We start from the raw sequence: 19,675 nt of genomic DNA on the forward strand, positions 1-19,675 counted from the left end.
AGGTTTGCCAGGAAGGGAAAAGGTGGGCGAAGGAAGAGGAGTTGTTCTGTGCACCTCATATGGCCTGCACTAGGAGGAAACTTCACCTTTCATAACGTCACACTGTAAAATAGACAGGGCTGAAGTAAGGCTATTCCAGAACAAATCCTTATAACAGTAAGAAATGTTATCACATCTTGGTCACCATCTCTGATTTCCTCCATCAATTTGTCTTGGGTGGGGCATGATACGATGTAGTTCAGCATTAGGGAATTGGCTTGCAACGTTAGCAGATTCAATAAAATGAGGCAAAGACAGGGTTAGCAAAATCTATCTCGAAAACACTTAAATTTGTTTAAATATTTCTGAGTAATGTTTGGAAAATGCATGGCCAGAAAAAAAAAAAGGTACTAAACCGAATTTTCAGGAAAGAGTATACGTTTTGCTCAGAAAATGTAAAGCTCTGTTTATAAGATTCTTGATAAACTAACTGTTAAACCAATCAGGTTCCAAAACAAATATTAAACTACTGGATTTAGTTAGGAGCATAGAAAGAGCTGTTCTTCAGTACAACAAATTTCCTTCACTTTCATTGCTTGTATTTTTTTTTGTCGCACACAAGGTTTTTGGAAATGAGCAATCATTTGTTTTGGCATTGGCAAGTCATTCTTTTTTTTTTCTTTGACATTTTATAGCTTTATTTTGTTTGCTTATCAGAGAGTTGTGGTATATTGCCATTTAGCAAAAGATAGCCAAGGCAGGGTTAGTTACTTGCGGCATTGTACAGACTCTCACACATTTGTATGTTTGGGGCCATCCTCAGATTTACCCATTTTGAGTATGTGGAGGTGATGTTCTTGGTTTCATAAATGCCATCTGGTCGGCGAGAGAGAGGCCCTGGCTGACTGCAAGTAAGAGTTCACAGTTGGCCCAAGAGCACATGGCTGTGGTGAAAGAAGTTGGTATAAAGTACTCAAGGAAAAAAGAGGCAGCTTCCATTGAAACAGTAGTGAAAATCCAGTGATCCCACAATGTGATCTTTTTTCTTCTTTTGATTACTGCCTTGGTGAAATGAGGCCACTCTTGTAATGCACCCTGGCTGGAGTTGGGTTGAGTGAGGGTGAGTTTTTATCCTTGAAAACTTTTTGGATATAGATCTCCGTGTAGAGAACAGGAGGAAGGTAGGAAGGATGACATGGACAAAGAGTAAATTCTTTGAATAACTTCTCTCTCCTGTCTGATAAATTGAGACAGAAGTTTCATTGCCTGCTTGAAAAGAAATATACCCCATTTATGCTCAGTGCTGTATTCTGAAAGTTCACTCAGTGTGAAGCATTGCAGTGCTGTGTATAATAGCTGGCAATTACGGTTGTAGTTTAAGGCTTTTGATTAAAATGGGTGTTTCTGAATCTCCTGATGTGAGAGACTATATCCATCACCAGAAGGGCTTGATATTCTTTCTTACTTGCACCATAGCTAAAAACAGCTCTGAGTTAATGCCACAGTCACCAATCGCTTCATAACATTTTAAGTAATTAACATATACAGCAGCCTTTGTATAAATGGCAAGGTAATAATTCAAGCCAGGGAATGGTAAACTGAGGGCCAAAATAGCTTCAGCAGGTTGTTAATGTCAGTAGGACCTCAAAGTATGAATTATCAACTCCTTCCTGCCCAGTACCTAAGTATCTGTTTCAGACAGCATATGTTTTTGGAAAAAACAAACTGCATATTGATATCTTAGTTCTTCCTTGCTTTTTAACCATTGTCAATCAAATGAAATCTCTTGCGACGCAGATGAAAGAGCATCACGACTTGGATGGTATTTCTAAAAAAGTATTATTCTTTATTCTGTGATGGCTGTTTGAAGAGCAGTAAATCTGCATATGGCTATGTCTACTCTGCAGGCCAATGTTGGTAGCATGTAGAGTATGTATAACTAGATGCCGCAGTGAAAAGCAAAGCCCTGTGTCCACACTGGCTCCCCACTGCTGGAGTCTCTCCCAGTGGTGGGGAAAGGCTTCTGCAGCAGGGAGGCAGCGGGATGCAACAGGGCTAAAAATAGAAATGTAGATGGGGGAGGCAGTGCTTGGGCTGTAGAGAGCCATGTAGGGTATATACCTGGGTAGATACTCATAGGCTTCAGGCACGTCTTTACTCACCTAAGCAGTATCTCACCATCTGTGCTGTTTTTAGCTGTGCTAGCAGTGCTAACCGTGTATGTACTTTACATACCACCACAAGAAGTATGCAGTGTAGATGGACCTTATAAGTGTGATTTGCAACTCCCGGGGTTGGAGCCAGCAGGTTTTAAGTATTCAGGAAGCCGAGTGATTCCATAGAGGCTCAGATCTCATCTGTGTCATTTATTGTATTCTCTGAGCTGGACTCCTGCATCATCCACCAGAGTAAAACCAGCCAAATTCAGGCGGAATAGTTCAGGCTTGGTTGAATAGACTGGTAATGAAGACAAATCACTAAGTGCTTCAGGAGCAGTGGAGCACATAATGAAGATAAAAGTTTTCTCTAAACTAAAGATGGATGTTGGACACACAACTTCTTTATTATTACGTAAACCAGTTTTAATGCAGGTAATTAATTATTTCTAATCCGTATTTTCATTTTTTCTAGGCTGTGACTGTGCGGAATTCCATGGCTAAATCACTGTACAGCGCGCTGTTTGATTGGATAGTTTTTCGAATTAATCATGCACTTTTGAATACAAAGGATGTGGAGGAAAGCACCAAGGTAACACCTGGATTCTCCTGCCAGCTTGTCAGGTTGAAAACTTCCTCTTGTAAAATGTATAACTTCAGGGTAAAACATTACCCAAACAATTGATGGCAAGTTGCCTGGCAAAGGGAGTAAAAGTTTCCTTGTGCAGCATTACCATTAACATTTTAAGAATGAGAACATAATTTTGATTTTTTAAAAGTGATGTTTTGTGAGTCGGGGCAGATCTTAACCTGTCATGAATTGTGTCGAAAACTGTAGGCCTTGAAGTGACTGGGAGCGGTTTTGTATTGGACACAAAAAGACACATGTGCCCCTGAAAAGGAATGCCAATCTCCATGTATTTAAAAGAATGTTAATGTAATGTTAATGCAGAATGTTAGCAACCTACACTGTTGAGAAGAAAATCAAACGAGGCTAGATGTGTGAATACTACTTGAAGGCATTATTAATGTGGTTGCTCTACTTTATTGATTTAAAGAACAGTACACAAATATTTTCTTCTGCCCTAAAGAGGCCCTGACTCTTGAATATTTATTTATTGAAAGCTAAGGGTATGGGTGGGTGTATTTTTAACTATTTATTTATTTATTTATTTAGGAAGTTTTAACATTTTTAAGGATCCTTACCATGTAAACATTAGAGACAATACAATAATTACAATGATGAGCTTCTGTTTAGAGAAACATTATACAGTAATACAATCATAGCTCTCTTTAATAGCATGTTACTATGTTAGAGTGAACGTCTTTAACCATGACATTGTCATTTCTAATTATTTTATTAAATCAAGTGAAATCTCTGATTACACATCTAACAAACCAGTCATATCAATTGAATGTTAATATTAAAAAAAAAAATTGGACAGGATGCAAGTGTGTGTGTGCATGCACGTGTGTGTAAATAATATATATATATACACACACGCGGCTAGTCCAGTTCCCTTGGTTTTTATGTTTTTGGCACAGGCCAGCAGAAGTACTCAGTCAGATGTCTTAGCTGACACCATGGATGCCAAAGAATGATTGTTTAGCTAAATGCTAACATTGTGTTTGAATTACTGTACAATTGGTTGAAATTACAGATCTTAACATAAGTCTGACCCTTTATTTTACTGCATTGAAATGCTTGTAATTTATATAGGAAAATAATTATGGTCTGTGTGCACAAATCTTTGTTTTTTGTAAAAATGAATGTTTAATATGTGGTGATGACTGTGTTGGCACGCAAGTTTGTTAAAATGGATAACATACTATGTTTCTTCTGGCTGCTCTCTCACTTTGGTATTTTACTGTAAATTTTACATTCTGTACAATTTCCAAGGGTCTGAAAGCTTTTCTTGGGGCTGTCTGAAGAGGGAATTTATGTATTTGGAGAGCATATAAGTTTGCTTTATTGTCAAGGGAATGTATATCTAAAATATTAACCAGATTAATTCACTACTACTTTCAAAAGTACATTTAAAAACACTAGCTATTCTTCAATATCTGTACGCATACTTGGGCTAGAACATTGTTACTTGTCTTACTGAACCTAGCTAGAATACTGTAAAAGAATTACCTGTTTGTTTATGGCAGCACATCAGGATGAAGAATAGAAATACATAAAAATAAGTTGATACATAACACTTTACAACTTCAAAGCATTTTCCAAACCTTTATTTATTAAGGTTAACTTTCACAACTCCCCAGAGAGGTAAGTAGAACTATGTATTATGTCCATTTTATAAGTAGTGGAACTGAAGCACAGAGCTTAAGGCCTTGTCTTCGTGGGAAAGTTAGCACAAAATAGCTAGAAGGCACTCAAAGGGCTTGTCTATATGGCAAGCCAGGATGTGAATGAATAGCACACCAGCTTGCTGCACAGCAATGTCCCGTGTGGATCCTGCTACAGCTCAGTGCAAGTAGAGGAGGTGCCCTCAAATATGTTCTTACCCCACGTTAGCTAACTTGGATTAAAACAGCAATGAAGACATGGCAGCTCGGCTTTTAACTTTAGTTAAAGCCTATAGGGGTGCTGGGTTGAACCGAAGCTGCCAACCCAAGTTAAAAGCCGAATTGCTGTGTTAGCTAAACCGAATTAAGACCACACCTTTGTTTGCAATGTAGACATACCCTAGATGTCCATCCCTCCCTCACCTGCTCATGTCTGTGCCTAACTGTCCTGAAAATCCAACTTTACTGGCTACAAAGACCTGAACATCCACCTCGGCTAGGATTGGGCCTGTTGCGCTGCTGTGGTAGCTGGAGATTTTGAGTGCCTCATGCTGGAGGCTGCAGAAGGAAGCAATCACCTAATTAAAAGTTCAGTTTTAGTGTAGCATAAAATAAGGACAAAAACACTGCTTTACTCACTCTGCCATATGAAGACACATGCAGCTACCAATAGGGAACAAAATGTTCTGGGATATTACTGAAATCAGGACAAACCCCCATTTTCAGTAAAATCAGCTGGGAAATCCCTATAAACCAAAACTTCTGGTCAACCTAATCAGAGTCTTTCTAAAATTCCCTGCGGTTTTCTCCTACTTTTACCGCTGGGTGTCTAATTTATGGTATTTAAAACAAAAACAAACCCTTTGGATAAGCTGTGTGATTTTGTTGGTTAGAAAAGCTGCACCTTCATTCCCTGTGCTAGACCTCATTTGCTGGTATTTCCCATCATCTGGCCTGAGTCAGCAGGCCAGTGAAAAGGGGGAAGAGAAGAGAATATTCATATCCTAAGAGGTAGGTTTATACTGTATATTGCACTGGCTCCTTTTTTGGACCTTCTCAGTCCAAATACACAATCTTTGTCCCACCAATGCTTTTCAAATCCCATATTGGAAGGATTTAGATCAGACCTTTGATTCATTTTTAGTAAATGTACAATAAATTATTCTGTATATTAAAAAAAAAAAAGTAGGATTTCGCTTCTCTTGCTTGCTGGCAGTTAGAATTTGTAGTTTGCTGTCCCTGACCTGAGTCTTGAGTTGCTGTAAGCTCTGTCCTTGTTCTGTAGTAATGTTGCTTTTTATCAGTTTTAGTGAGAGTCACTTGGTCTTATTGTGTATTCCTCATTTCCTGTGTTCCTGCTTCTATATCTTTTAGCTGTTTTACCATTGCTGATACGATTATCACCTTTTTTGTTCTTCAAGTCCCCACTCCTGTCCTTTATTAATGAGGTCATAGATTTTCCTTCTGGTATCAGCTATAGTATTAAAGCTTTCAGATAGCTCTTATTAATTTCTCTTTACCTTTTAACATATGTTAGGCTTTGTATGAGTCTCATCCTTAATGGTTAGCTAAAATAGTTTTGATGCTAATAATGCACTTGTACACCATGTGTTAAGGGGACCATTTTCCAGCTTGCTTTTAATCTTTGGCTTTTATCATTATTAATAGTAAATGGACTTTTCTCAGGTCCCCCAGTTTCTGCTAAAATGTGTTGTTGTAGTTTTCAGATGATTTTGAAAGTATGACATTTTTCAGATGAACAGATCAGCCTCTGCCCATAATGTTGTATGCCAATATATGGTATGGCTTGTAAATAATTTAAATAAACCAATCAGTTTAGGATTATCAGAGATTGACCTCAAAACAAGGTAAGATATGTTCCACACACAGACTTAAAATGTGTGTCTATTTATTGTTTTGCAGATCCCAATCTTCAGACACATGGCTCACTGACTCCCACTCAGGGTGACATCCCAGCATCTATTATGTGTGACATCACACGGTGTGGAATGCTGCTGTAGATTGGAGTCATCCTGTTAGGGAAAGTAAGGTCTGTTTTGTTTTGTTTTTTTACAATATCACACATTTGTGAAGTATTGTAAAACAAACAATTCTCCTCTAGAACTTAATTTATAGACCACTGCCAATTTGAAGTGGAATTCTGTGGCATTTTACATCATCAACATGAATGTTGAAGCGTCACACAAAGTGGGAGCCAACAATCTGTTACAGGTTTCAGAGTGGTAGCCGTGTTAGTCTGTACCAGCAAAAAGAACAAGGAGTACTTGTGGCACCTTAGAGACTAAGAATTTTATTTGGGCATAAGCTTTCGTAGGCTAAAACCCACTTCATCAGATGCATGCAGTGGAAAATACAATAGGAAAATATATATAGATATTGTGACAGGGTCAGGCCAGATGGCTACAGGAGAGTAATTGAAGGCAGATATATTAGTCCCAGGTTAAGTAGGTCCCTTTTCCCTGGGTAAGGTAACAGGGAAGGTTCCAGAACAATCAGGAACCTTCTGGAGACAATTAAGACAGACAGGCTGATTAGAACACCTGCAGCCCATCAAGAAGCTTCTACAATCAATTAAGGCAGGCTAATCAGGGCACCTGGGTTTAAAACAAGCTCACTTCAGTTTGTGGTGCGTGTGTGAGGAGCTGGACGCAAGAGGTAGTAGGAGCTGAGAGTGAGAAAGCGTACTGTTGGAGGACTGAGGAGTACAAGCATTATCAGACACCAGGAGGAAGGTCCTATGGTGAGAATAAAAAAGGGGTTGGGAGGAGGCCATGGGGAAGTAGCCCAGGGCGTTGTAGCTGTCACTCAGCTGTTCCAGGAGGCACTCTAGACAGCTGCATTCCACAGGGCCCTGGTCTGGAACCCAGAGTAAAGGGCAGGCCCGGGTTCCCCCCAAACCTCCCAACTCTGGTCAGACACAGGAGGAGTTGACCTGGACTGTGGGTTCATGAAAACGGCCAAACTGAGGGCTGCCGTGAAGCTCCAAGGCGAGCAAATCTTCCAATAAGCACAAGACCCACCAAGGTAGAGGAGGAACTTTGTCACAATATATATAGATACACACACAGAGAGAACATGAAAACATGGGGGTTGCCATACCAACTCTAACAAGACTAATCAATTAAGGTGGGCTATTATTAGCAGGAGAAAAAAAGCTGTTGTAGTGATAATCAGGATGGCCCATTTCAAACAGTTGACAAGAAGGTGTAAGTAACAGTAGGGGAAAAATTAGCATGGGGAAATAGTTTTTAGTTTCTGTAATGACCCATCCACTTCCAGTCTTTATTCAAGCCTAGTTTAATGGTGTCCAGTTTGCAGATTAATTCCAGTTCTGCAGTTTCTCATTGGAGTCTGTTTTTGAAGGTTTTTTTGGTTGAAGAATTGCGACTTTTAGGTCTGTAATTAAGTGTCCAGAGAGGTTGAAGTGTTCTCTGACTGGTTTTTGAATGTTATAATTCTTAAAGTCTGATTTGTGTCCATTTATTCTTTTGCATAGCGACTGTCTGGTTTGGCCAATGTACTTGTCAGAGGGGCACTGCTGGTATATGATGGCATATATCACATTGGTAGATGTGCAGGTGAATGAGCCCCTGATGGTGTGGCTGATGTGATTAGGTCCTATGATGGTGTCCCTTGAACAGATATGTGGGCAGAGTTGGCAACGGGCTTTGTTACAAGGATAAGTTCCTGGGTTAGTTTTTTTGTTGTTTGGTGTGTGGTTGTTGGTGAGTATTTGCTTCAGGTTGGGGGACTATCTGAGTGAGGACTGGCCTGTCTCCCAAGATCTGTGACAGTGAGAGATCATCATTCAGGATAGGTTGTAGATCCTTGATGATGCTCTGGAGAGGTTTTAGTTGGCATACTGTGGGGCATAGCCATCCCATTTTTCTAAGTACAATGTTTCTAAGTCAGCCAACATTTTTATGGCTGACTTAGAACAACGCTTCCTCAGCTCTCATCCCCTAACACCGCTACTCTACTTGCGCTCCATTCATGACATATTCCTCTCCTGGACCCATGGAAAAGAAGCCCTTGAGGAATTCCACCATGATTTCAACAATTTCCATCCCAACATCAACCTCAGCGTGGACCAGTCCACACAAGAGATCCACTTCCTGGACACTACAGTGCTAATAAGTGATAGTCACATAAACACCACCCTATACCAGAAACCTGTGGACCGCTATTCTTACCTACATGCCTCCAGCTTTCATCCAGACCACATCACATGATCCATTGTCTACAGCCAAGCTCTAAGATACAATCACATTTGCGCCAATCCCTCAGACAGAGAAAAACACCTACAAGATCTATATCAAACGTTCTTAAAACTACAGTACCCACCTGCTGAAGTGAAGAAGCAGATTGACAGAGCCAGAAGAGTACCCAGAAGTCACCTACTATAGGACAGGCCCAAAAAGAAAGTAACAGAACGCCACTAGCTGTCACCTTCAGCCCCCAACTAAAACCTCTCCAGAGCATCATCAGGGATCTACAACCTATCCTGAAGGACGATCCCTCACTCTCACAGATCTTGGGAGACAGGCCAGTCCTCACTTACAGACAGCCCGCCAACCTGAAGCAAATACTCGCCAGCAACCACACAACAAAAACACTAACCCAGGAACTTGTCCTTGTAACAAAGCCCATTGCCAACGCTTTCCACATATCTATTCAGGGGACACCATCATAGGATCTAATCACATCAGCCACACTGTCAGAGGCTCATTCACCTGTACATGTACCAATGTGATATATGCCATCATGTGCCAGCAATGCCCCTCTGCCATGTACATTGGCCAAACCGGACAGTCGCTATGTAAAAGAATAAATGGACACAAGTCAGACGTTAAGAATTATAACATTCAAAAACCAGCTGGAGAACACTTCAATCTCACTGGACACTCAATTACAGACCTAAAAGTTGCAATTCTTCAACCAAAAAAACTTCAAAAACAGACTCCAACGAGAAACTGCAGAACTGGAATTTATTTGCAAACTGGACACCATTTAATTAGGCTTGAATAAAAGACTGGGAATGGATGGGTCATTACAGAAACTAAAAACTATTTCCCCATGCTAATTTTTCCCCTACTGTTACTCTCACCTTCTTGTCAACTGTTTGAAATGGGCCATCCTGATTATCACTACAACAGTTTTTTCTCCTGCTAATAATAGCCCACCTTAATTGATTAGTCTTGTTAGAGTTGGTATGGCAACCCCCATTTTTTCATGTTCTCTGTGTATATATTTCTTCCTACTATATTTTCCACTGCATGCATCTGATTAAGTGGGTTTTAGCCCATGAAAGCTTATGTCCAAATAAATTTTAGTCTCTAAGGTGTGCCACAAGTACTCAGCAATCTGAGAGTGATCTGTACTTTGGGACCTGCACAGCAGTCAAACCAAGGTGAGCTGTAAGTTACTTATTTGCTGAAGGCTTCTTACAGTTTTTATTCATTGCATTTGATACATTATTCTAAATGTGTGGGGGGGTTAAAGTAATGTCAGGTCACCTAAAAAAAATCTCAAATTAGATGTGATTCATAAATTGGGATTCTACATCTTCCTTGTGTGCATACTTCTTTATAGTGAATTGTGCTATTAAGTAATAAAGGTTGTCTGATGCTAATTTTATTTCATGCTTGCGCCTTAATTTCATATTGAGTGACTTACCGGACACTTATTTGCTTACTAGAATTCAGTTATTTGTTTTCTGTCTGTGACCAACCAATTTCATTTATTTAAATTAAACCCCAAGAGTCTGCTACAGACATATGAAACCATATAGTGACATCAGACTGTTTTGAGCAATTGATTTCTAAACCAGGGGAGCCCCAATCAAAAAATGAGTTGTGTACAGAAATTAGGTTTTATTTGTAAAATCTAGCCTTGCGTTACTGGGCTAGTCATTTTCTTCATATTCATGTGTTGAGCTTATGTTGCTTTTTTGTTTCTTTATTGAAAATTGAACTTAAAAATAAGATAAAGGCTAGACTTGCATGCAAAAGGTCATATTATTTCTGTGATGCTTTCTGCATTGCAATCTTATGCTGAAGTGAAGACTGCAGTTAGCAAAGTTGAAACAGAAACTTTAGAAGTTTTAAGAGACACAAATTAAAATAATTTGTATTTCATTATTTAAATATTGTACTGCAAACTGAATTTTCGGTTCATCTGTTTAAAAAAGAAGTATGTATATGTATATAAAGGAACATGCAAAGTGAAGTCCATACAAGGAAATGTTAAGCATATTCCAGTGATGTTGGGGACGCTTCCTGAGCTGTAGGATGTAAGATCAGGGAGCAAAATCAAACTAACGAGAAAGTCTTTCGTTATACCTGCTATCAGTGTTGCACTCATCACAGAGATGAGTGAGAGAGCTTTTTGTCTTTGCACCTGAATACATTCTTATTAGAAGAACTGTTTTTTGTTAACAGAAGAGAAGTTATTTGATTGTTTACTCAGTAAATGCACATTTGGGGTTGGGGTACTTGACAAACTGTCCCTGATAGGACGATACAACTCATGCCGACCCCTCTGGAGTACTTTTTGGGGGGACAGACACAATAGTATATATGTGAAGTGCTGGTTTAATCAATAGAAAAGTTTTTTTAAACCATTCTGAGTACCTACAGTAGGGCTTGTTGAGGACAGGATATATTCCCCTTTTTGGACCAGAAAACAGGGAAGTGGTCATGAAACTCACAGGTGTTATTTCAGATGTTTAGTCAAATCCAAGACTAACTTAGGCAGAACTGCATTTCTTTTGGGAGCGGCTTAATGTGGTGATGCATTTACATCCTGAAAGAGCATTTTCGTTAGCGATTTGGAACATGAACTTGTTGACTGAAGAGCTCTGCTCTAGTCTCCATTGCATGAAATTGTAAAAGTAAAGGATTATTTTAAAATCTGAGTGTCTTGGCTCAGCTACAGAATTCCTCACACAAAAAAACAGTTTGGAGCCAATTTTAAAACTATAAACAACATGCACGCTGAAGCGTCTCACCAAGTGGGAGCCAGCAATCTGTGGCTATATTGTTTGATCCATTTGATGTGTGAAAAATTTTCTCAGATCTCTTCTGTCTTGTCCGGTGCAACAATCACTGTAGCATACTGCATTGCTCATTCTGTGTGCTCAACCTGATATTTGTATTGATTTTGTTAAAAAGGAGGATTTTTGGATATTAACTTTACGTTGTTGTTTCTTTACTTCACAAGTTGGAGATTCATGGGGTGCTCTGAGTAGGGAGGTATGACTGATCATGGGAGCCCTTAGTAGTAATGCAAGATCAAAAAAGAATATTTTAAATACATTTTTTTCATTTATAGCTGGAATAGCCATAATAACTATTTTATTGGCAGTCCAGCTCGGGTAAATTAACAGGCATTAGAAATAGGGGAATGATGATCATACTTAAATGTTTCATATTAAATTATTTTTGGAAGGTGACTTAAAGGGTCCATTTGTATTTAAAGTGAATTGTATTCGCACAACAGTGGTTTAATTTAATCCAAACGGTTGTGACATGCTGCTCATGAAAAGAGTGAGTTGGCAATTTACCATGAATTCTTTCCTTTAAAAATTCTTGCCATTCTTTAACACACACACTCCTATGTGCATGTGTTGTGTGTGCGTGCATGGTTACTTTACATGAAAATAAGAGACTTATCACCTGTTTTAAAGAACTACATGAAATATTTCACAATGTAGCCCTAAAAGCATGCATCACGCTAGAATCTTTCCTTACTTAAACAGGAGGAAGTGCAAGTGGCATTTGGAAGATTGGTCTTGTATTTGAAACATTGACTTTTGTCTCACGTTTCTGTTATCTCATTTACATATGCATAATATATGTAAACATTTTTTATTTAAGCTGTTATATTTATTACACAGAATATTCAAAATATGTTGTATTAAGGTGTCTGTGTAAAAAAGTAAATAAAAATAGTGCTAAGAGCATTATTCATTGTATAGTCTATTGTTCAGCTGTAATAAGCTTTCCAGGACTGTGTGTATAGATATACTTCATAGAGAATAAAGGGACTGCTATATCTGAGTAGAACAATGGCAGGAAGATTTATAATTCTTTAGGAGGAGTGAATATATGTGTGTTCAGTCATTCTGTCTGTTGTTGTTTGGTCCAGAGACTGCAAATTTTAGTCCTTTGGTCAAAACTATTGTTTCATGTGAATGTTTGGCCAAATGACTAAAACTTTCAGGCATTTGGTCAAATTACTGAAAATATCAGTAACAGATACAGATTGAGGCATGTAATCTATTTGGTAATGCTGGAATGCGGGGAGGAGGAATGATAGCAGGAAAGTTGGAATGCCAACAGAGGCATGGGATGGCAGAGGAAAGGGACTAGAGGTGGACTAGGAATAACCAGGAGTTCTTTGAATGATTGCTCATGTGTATTCCATTATAGGTGTGCATGCTCGCCACATGCACCAGTGCCAGAAGTTTTTGCCCTAGCAGTACCCGTAGGGGGAGCACCCCAGCGACCCCTGGAGTGGTGCCTACATGGCACGGTATAAAGGGAGCTGCGTGCTCCCCCCACCCTCAGTTCCTCCTTGCTGCCAAGTGAAGGTGCATTGGAACTGTGCTGCTCCAGCTTTGATATAGCTCGTCCCCAGAAATTTTCGTTTGTTCAGTGCTAGTACCTGTAGTTAGCTGTTACAGTTAGTTCATTTAGTTACAGTACCCGGGCCGGGGCATGCCCCGTGCTCCGGGTTTTAAGGCATGCGACACTTGTAGGCGATCTATGCCAAGGAGTGATCCACATGCAGACTGTCTACGCTGTTTGGGTGAGACCCATATCAGTGATCGTTGCAAAATTTGCAAGTCATTTAAACCTCAGACTAAGAGAGAAAGAGACATTAGGCTCTGGGCCATTCTCATGGAGACGGCACTGACCCCGGCTCCGGTGCACCACTCTGAGTCGGCACCAGGCAACGCGGCATCCGTGCCTTCGACTAAGCGGCACTGCTCCCTGTCTATGGGGCAGAAGAAGGTTAAGAAAGTGCCTTCTTCGCAGCAGCACTGTGGTAAACCAGGGGCAGAGACTAGACCCATGTAGGGCAGTCCTTGATCCCCTCCGGCCTCTAGGCTTCCGACTCACGTTGAGCGGAGTAGCCTGGCCGCATCGGACCAGGCCTCCCTGGATGTCCAGATGCCGTCCACGCCGGAGGCCCTGCAGGCGGCCAGAGACGTCATGACCATGCTGGTACCAGGAGCGCCGCCGGTGTCGGCCCCCTACTCCAGAGGCAAGCCACCACTGGGTTCTCCACCGTCACCCCCGGTGCAGCACCGGTCTCGGTCACGGGAACGTTCCCAACGCTGTTCTCCGCCCAGCGACCGTTCAGGACGCAGTCCATGTGTCTCGTCCTCGACTTCCACCAGATTGTCTGCTTGGGTACCGTCGACTGGGACTCTTGGCACCTCTCCACGCCACAGAGCAATTACCCATGGGACCGAGGCAGACATCACCAGAGGTCCTCATCTTGCAAGGGTTACCACAGCCGGTCACGGCACGGATGTCATTGCTGTGCCCGCTTGGAATCCCACTCCAAGTCTCTGCCAAGGCACCATCTCCGCAGCCCGGGGCGTAGATCGCCAGCATTGCGCTGTCGCTGGTCTGCCTGTCGGATCAGATCGTGGAGCAGCAGCTACAGGCAGAACTGGTCCTCCTTTTTGAGATCACAGTCCCATGGGCGATGCCGCTCCCGGCACCGCCCAGTCCCGTGGCAACGGCAGGTCATTCGTCAGCCCAGGCTCCGCTCGTAGTTGCCCTTCCATGGGCCAGGCCAGCCAAGCCGAACAGCCGGGGCCGTTGGTGCCACAGCAGGTGCAGTGGCACCGGGCCTAGTGGTTGGCACAGTGGTACCCGTGGGCACCGTGGCCTCTGACACAGCCCCTGATGGGGGCCCAGTTGGTGGCCGGAGCCTCAGAGGCACTGTCAGCCTCTCTCTCCAGACCCCCAAGGAGAGAGTCAGTGGGACATACGTCCTCAGCACCGTGCCTGGAGACTGACTGAGTGGTGGACCCTCCGGTGCCGGCAGATACCCAGAGCACTGTACTGGCTTCCTCGCCTTCCCCGGATGAGGTGATAGTGGTCCCGCCCCGCCTCCGTCCCACAGGAGGACTTTAGGGCCCATCAAGAACTTTTAAAACGGGTGGCATCAAACCTTCACCTCCAGTCAGAAGAGCTGGAGGAGCCCTCGGACTCCATGTTCAATGCACTGTCATCTTCAGCACCGGGTAGGGTGGCTTTGCTCCTCCATGAGGGGATGGCAAGGATTTCAAATGCCCTGTGGCAAACACCGGCTTCCCTGGCCCCCATATCGAAGAAGGCGGAACACAAGTACTTTGTACCCACCAAGGGGCATGAGTACCTTTACACCCACCCAATGCCCTACTCCCTGGTGGTCGAGTTGGTCAACCACAGGGAACAGCAGGGCCAACCAGCCCCGACTCCGAAAAATAAATACTCAAGGAGGCTGGACTCTTCTGGCAAAAAGGTTTATTCATCCTTGAGTTTCCAGTTGCGGTTGGAAAGCCACCAGGCTCTCCTGGGCAGATACTAATTCAACTTGTGGGGTTTGCTGCCCAAATTTGAGGACTCCCTCCAGGAGCACTATAAGAGAGAGTTCAAGGTGCTGGTGGAGGAGGGTGCAGATGCTCCCAGGGCATCCCTGCAGGTGGCGTCAGATGCGGTGGACACGGCAGCTCGATCCATGGCCTCGGCGGTGTCAATGAGAAGGGCATCGTGGTTCCTGCAGTCTGGGCTGTCCAGTGAGGCGCAGTCGGCCATGCAGGATCTCCCATTTGACGGCAAGGCTCTGTTTGCAGAACAAATGGATACACAGATGGCATGAAGGACTCCTGCAGGACCCTGCAGACCCTGGGTCTTTATGTTCCAGCTCCAGCCAGGCCCCTGCTCTGGCTGCCCTGCCTAAGTCCGAGGCTGCCTATAAAAAGTCGAGAAGCTATAAGAAGCGCCCTCAGCGGCAGTCAAGGCCTGCCCCACAGCCTGGGTCCTCCAAGGGCAAGCAGGTGGGAAAAAGGTGGTTTTGATGGGACGCCAGAGGGCACCTTGACAGTCCCCAAAGGGGATCCCCCCTCAAGAAAGCTTCCCTTCTGCAATCAGTTGTGTGTTTTCCTCTCGGAGTGGTTGCGACTAACCTCGGACTGCTGGGTCCTCAACACGGTCTCCCAGGGCTACACGCTGCAATTTGTTTCGACCCCGTCCAACCATCACCCACCCCCGTTCTTTCTGGGGGATCCTTCGAACAAAGCCCTGCTAGAGCAGGAGGTGGGGCAGCTCCTAGACCTGGGAGCAGTGGAAATGGTCCCTGGGGAGTTCAGAGGCAAGGGGTCTACTCCTGCTATTTCCTTATCCCAAAGGCCAAAGAGGGACTCAGGCCCATCCTGGACCTTTGGGAACTGAACCAGTTTATGGTCAAACTCTAATTCCGCATGGTCTCCCTGGCCTCCATCATCCCCTCCCTGGATCCAAGGGATTGGCATGCCGCCCTGGATCTGCAGGATGCGTATTTCCACATCCACATATTCGAGGGACACAGACGCTTCCTCCGTTTCCTGGTGGGACAGAATCACTCCCAATTTACAGTCCTCCCATTTGGCCTATCCACTGCCCCAAGGATGTTCACAAAATGTATGTCAGTGGTAGCAGCCTACCTCAGGTGCCGGGGGGTCCAGATCTTTCCCTACCTGGATGATTGGCTGGTCAAGGGCAGCTCCCAGTTGCAGATGCAGGATCACGTGATGCTTCTACTGTCCACGTGTGCGGCCTTGGACCTGTTAGTAAACAACACCAAGTCCATGTTAGTCCCAGTTCAGCACATAGAGTTTATCGGGGCGCTCCTGGACACCTCGTCAGCCATGGCTTCCCTCCCACCGGGCAGATTCGAGACCCTAAAAGGGCTCATTGACACGGTCACAAAGTTCCCTGTGACAACGGCCAGAATGTGCCTCCAGCTCCTGGAGCATATGTCGGTGTCCATGTATGTGGTCCGCCACGTCAGGCTCCGAATGAGGCCCCTCCGGCTTTGGCTGGCCTCGGAGTTCTCCCAGGCCCGGAACAGGATGGACAAGGTCCTCACCATGCCCGACCTGGTGATCGCCTCCCTTCGGCGGTGGTCCACCCCGAACAACATGCTCCAAGGGGTCCCTTTTCGAGACAGGGCACTGTCATTGGAGCTGGGGTTCGATGTGTCGGACCTGTGTTGGGGGGCCCATGTGGGGATGGTTCAGATCCAAGGGCTGTGGTTGGCCCCGGAGCTATTCCTACACATAAATGTTAAGGAACTCAGGGTCGTGTGTCTGGCATGCGTGGCCTTCTGCTTGCACTTACAGGGCAAGGTGGTCAGGGTCCTTACGGACAATACGGCGTCGATGTTCTATATCAACAGGCAAGGCGCGACCCGATCCGCCGCCCTTTGCCGCGAAGCCCTCAGACTGTGGGACTTCTGCATAGCCCACGACATCTTTCTGAGGGCCTTCCACCTGCTGGGCGCCCGCAACATGTGGGCAGATCGCTTGAGCAAGGACTCCTCCTCCCAGCACAAGTGGTCTCTCCACTCAGAAGTGGCTTACCAGCTGTTCCGAGTTGTGGGGAATTCCCCAGGTGGACCGGTTCGTGACAAGACAGAACCAGCACTGCCCCCAGTTCTGCTCCGGGGCGGGGGAGGGAGGGTGTCCTGGTCGGACCACTTTCTCTATGCCTTCCCCCTGTTCCCTCTCATCAGCAGGGTCCTGGAGGAAGTAAAAATGGACAAGGCATGGGTTCTCCTGATTTCCCCGGCATGGCCCCAGCAGCATTGGTACAGGATGTTCATGGACTTGACAGTGGCTCCACCACAGCCGTTGCCGCTCCACCCAGACCTGCTCTCCCAGGACTGGGGCTGCCTCCTCCATCCCAACTTAGTGACTCTCCACCTCACGGTGTGGCTGCTCAATGGCTAGGCAGGGAGGCGCGGACGTGTTCGGAGGGGGTCCAGTGCATCCTTCTGGAATTTAGGCGGCCCTCCACACGCCACGCCTACTCAGTGAAGTGGTCCCAGTTCTCCAGATGGGCTGCCGAGCAGGGTGTTTCCCCAGTGGCTGTCCCAATCCAGCTTATCCTGGACTACCTCCTTCACCTTAGAGCCCAGGGCCTGGTGCTCTCGTTGGTCAGGGTGCACCTGGTGGCCATATCGGCCTTCCATCCGCCGGTGCAGGGACACACTGTGTTCTCCCATGCTATGACTGGACGATTCCTTAAGGGATTGGACTGTCTTTTTCCATATATTAGGCCCCCTGTCCCTCCGTGGGACCTGAACATGGTGTTATCCTGTCTCACAGGGCCCCCATTTGAACCTCTGGCCATGTGCTCCTGGTCTCACCTCTCGTGGAAGGTAGCCTTCCTGGTTGCTGTCATGTAGTCCAGGTGGGTCTCGGAGCTCAAGGCCCTGACCTCCGAATCCCGGTACATGGTTTTTCATAAGGATAAGGTTCAGCTCCGCCCACACCCCACATTCCTCCCCAAGGTGGTCTTCGCCTATCACTTGGGCCAGGACATTTTCCTGCCTGTCCTCTGCCCCAAGCCAGATGAGTCCAGTGAGGAACACTGCCTCCACAAGCTTTACGTGCGTGGGGCACTTGCCTTCTACATGGAATGGACTAAGCCCTTCAGGAAGTCCTCTCAACTGTTTGTTGCCTCAGCTGAACGCATGCGGGGTCGGTTGATTTCCACCCAGCGCCTCTCCCACTGGATCACCACGTGCATTTGCACCTGTGATTATCTGGCGGGTGTTCCCCTGCCACCATTTATAAAGGCATATTCAGCTCTGACCCAGGCCTCATCAGCTGCCTTTGTGGCCCATGTCCCTATCCAAGATATTTGTGGGGCCGCCATTTGGTCTTCGGTTCACACGTTTACCTCGCACTATGCGATTGTCTCCCGAACCAGGGATGACGCTGGGTTTGGCAGGGCCGTACTCCGTCCCGGGGATCTGTGAACTCCTCCCACCTCCAACAGATATAGCTTGGAATCACCTATTGTGGAGTACACATAAGGAATCACTCAAAGAAGAAAAGACAGTTACCTTTTCCGTAACTGGTGTTCTTCGAGATGTGTTGCTCATGTCTATTCCACATCCCGCCCTCCTTTCCCTCTGTCGGAGTTGTCTGGCAAGAAGGAACTGAGGGTGGGGGGAACACACAGCTCCCCTTATACCGCGCCATGGAGGCGCCAAACCAGGGTTCACTGGGGTGTTCCCCCTACGGGTACTGCTAGGGGAAGAACTTCTGGCACTGGTGCACGTGGCGAGCACGCACACCTATTGTGGAATAGGCATGAGCAACACATCTCGAAAAACACCAGTTACGGAAAAGGTAACTGTCTTATTTTGCTTAATGTTTTTTCAAAAAATCGATTTGCACTGCAATGAGATGACTTTATTTACACAACCACTAATTTAGTTCATTGGAATCTAAGGCCATTTCCATGCTACAATTAGTGGCATGATTGGCTCTAAATATGGTTTTATATCTGTGCATAACAATTGTATCTACCCTGATATTTTAGTGTTCTTCCGCCATGGCAGCTAATGAAGAAGCATTTTACCACTGTGTCATTTGACCCTGGTGGGATCTGGTCAGACCACAGTGATATAAAAAAAGTTTGTGGTCAATCTGTTCCATTACCCACTGTTGTTAGCACTGCTGGAGCTGTGCTGGTGCTAGAGTAATGATGGGAGAATTTCCTAAAATTCTGCATGTGGGTAAGAGCAGCAATACAGGTATTTGGTTACGAACTATGACAGGTGGTGATGTATTTTTCCCCTGCCAGAGGCTTAGGCTTGGCCCATGGTTCTTATTCTGGAAAGAGTTCTACCCATTCTTTTTGTTGTGTGACCAGGGCCCCCTTCCTGTAACGGTTTAGCCAGGCTTTCTTCTTTCCATCTGTCTTTGTAATAGGTCATTCCAGTGTGCAATTCACCATGAACTGCTGGTGCTGCTCTCTTTCCACGTGTACTTTTATGCCCTGATATGGTGCAATAGGGATAGGTGTTTTTTGTTTGGTTTTTCATTTATTTTATAAAAAGAAATGCATCAGAAGAGTTGCCCAGAAAGACCTATCATAAACACACAGCAAAAATGTTAAATTGCTTTTCTTGTATATACTTTCTGATCTGTTGTGTCATGCAGGTTTGATATT

General features: G+C 44.6%; 1 protein-coding gene across 2 annotated transcripts in view; it reads left to right on the forward strand.

Annotated features, from left to right (window-relative positions):
• Positions 1-19,675, forward strand: part of MYO9A (myosin IXA) — a 398,158-nt gene that overhangs the window by 240,199 nt on the left and 138,284 nt on the right. For both annotated transcript variants that reach the window (XM_084641695.1, XM_084641696.1), the window contains exon 10: positions 2,611-2,727. In XM_084641695.1, coding sequence (XP_084497821.1) covers positions 2,611-2,727 — 117 coding nt within the window. The remainder of the gene's footprint in view (positions 1-2,610; positions 2,728-19,675) is intronic.

This window comes from Lepidochelys olivacea, assembly GCF_965140295.1.
Source record: "Lepidochelys olivacea isolate rLepOli2 genome assembly, chromosome: 10".
Lineage (NCBI taxonomy): Eukaryota > Metazoa > Chordata > Testudines > Cheloniidae > Lepidochelys > Lepidochelys olivacea.